The sequence below is a fragment of the Amphimedon queenslandica genome, unplaced genomic scaffold (assembly GCF_000090795.2).
Source record: "Amphimedon queenslandica unplaced genomic scaffold, v1.1 AMPQUscaffold_3985_Cont24028, whole genome shotgun sequence".
Taxonomy (NCBI): domain Eukaryota; kingdom Metazoa; phylum Porifera; class Demospongiae; order Haplosclerida; family Niphatidae; genus Amphimedon; species Amphimedon queenslandica.
This window is the reverse complement of record NW_003555695.1, coordinates 1-1,465: the sequence shown is the minus strand read 5'-3', so window position 1 is coordinate 1,465 and position 1,465 is coordinate 1. Positions and strand designations below refer to the sequence as shown.

Genomic DNA, 1,465 nt, shown 5'->3' with positions numbered 1-1,465 from the left:
GTCTCCAAAATCCTCTGACTGGGAAATAAATAAAGGATGTATAAGTAATTTACTTAGTAAAATTCCTTAAATATTTTTATGTTTTATTTTTATAGTTACTATTGGTGTTATTGGAGCAGTAACACTTATTGCCATTTGTATTATTATCTTGTTGCTCATCTGTTGCTGCTTTTGGAAACACAAGTATATCAAACAAAAAAAGCAAAAAGAACCTTAATTTTTTGAATTAGACTTAGTTACGTATTTTTAAAATTCAGCTTGTTTAGACAAACAGTAACTAAGTCGTATCAACTAGTTAACTTGTTCATAAACAGTGTCAGTCTGTAGTGCCATTGATATGCTCTCATAAGCAATGTTAGCCTGCATGCCACCACTAGTGCCAGGATCAGGTAAATTACTGTATGCTTCATTGGTTTGTATTGCCGCATCTTTTGATAAACCTGTTATAAAAATAAAGGTAAGATGTGTTATTATATCATACCTTTCTTTGTCTTTTTTACAATTAGGCAAAGGCCTATGATAGGCACAACAATTATTATCAGTGTAAATATCAGCGTTATGGTGGCCAGTAATATTATTAGGACTGCTTGTGAATAATTTGTTGCTACAAATGCAAAATTATTATGACTCAAGGAAGCAGTATGATGTGAAGAAGTAACATAGCCTGAGGAAGTAGCATAGCCTGAGAAAGTAGCATAACTTGAACAAGTAACATAATCTGAGCTACAAGTAGCATAACTTGAGGATACATCATAACTTGAGAAAGTGACATAGCTTGAGGAATAAGGTATACTGTTAATTACATCAGGGGAGGCAATATTGACCACGAAACTCTCTGGGTCTATAAAAAATTGACACAATTAAAAATACTCAGTTTCAAATTACCATATATTGTAGTGGATATAAATATTACACTGCTACTGCTAGTAATGCCGGCATCAGTAATAATAGTGTTATTAATAATTATTATGGATGACATATTGATGGCTGTGTTATTGAATCTTCCCTCTTGATAACTCAATGCATCTAATATTGATACACTGTACATTCCATTAGGCAATGTATTAACACAACCAATGGCAACTGTATCCATTAGTGACTTTATTATTTCATAATATACAATTGTTGCTGAAATCGGTCCTTCATTGTTATTAATGAGTTGAAATGCTGCATAACAACCTGTTGATTGGGAATTATTTCTAAAATTACACTGGAGGCAGACGGTTGAGTCATTAGATGACAGTATAGTAGCAGAAATGACATGATATGTATCTACATGTAAGTGAAAAAAATATACTGTACATTATATCAAACAAGCATACTTACTGAATTTGAAAGTGAAATTATTAGAGCCGATATTATTGATAGTATAAAGGGACATTTCAACACTGTATGTAGCTCCATATTCCAAAACTTTAGTTATGTTAATGGTAACATTAGCATCATTAATATCTGCAGTAATAAT

At 31.7% G+C, this 1,465-nt stretch overlaps 1 protein-coding gene across 1 annotated transcript; it reads right to left on the bottom strand.

Annotated features, from left to right (window-relative positions):
* Nucleotides 1-241: 241 nt before the first annotated feature.
* On the bottom strand, nucleotides 242-1,458 carry LOC109592772 (uncharacterized). Its single transcript, XM_020008143.1, has 4 exons — nucleotides 1,327-1,458; nucleotides 886-1,272; nucleotides 482-841; nucleotides 242-440 (listed from the first exon to the last, which is right to left on the bottom strand). The coding sequence occupies exons 1-4, from the start codon at nucleotides 1,379-1,381 to the stop codon at nucleotides 292-294; spliced, it is 951 nt and encodes a 316-aa protein (XP_019863702.1). The 5' UTR covers nucleotides 1,382-1,458; the 3' UTR covers nucleotides 242-291.
* Nucleotides 1,459-1,465: the final 7 nt, after the last annotated feature.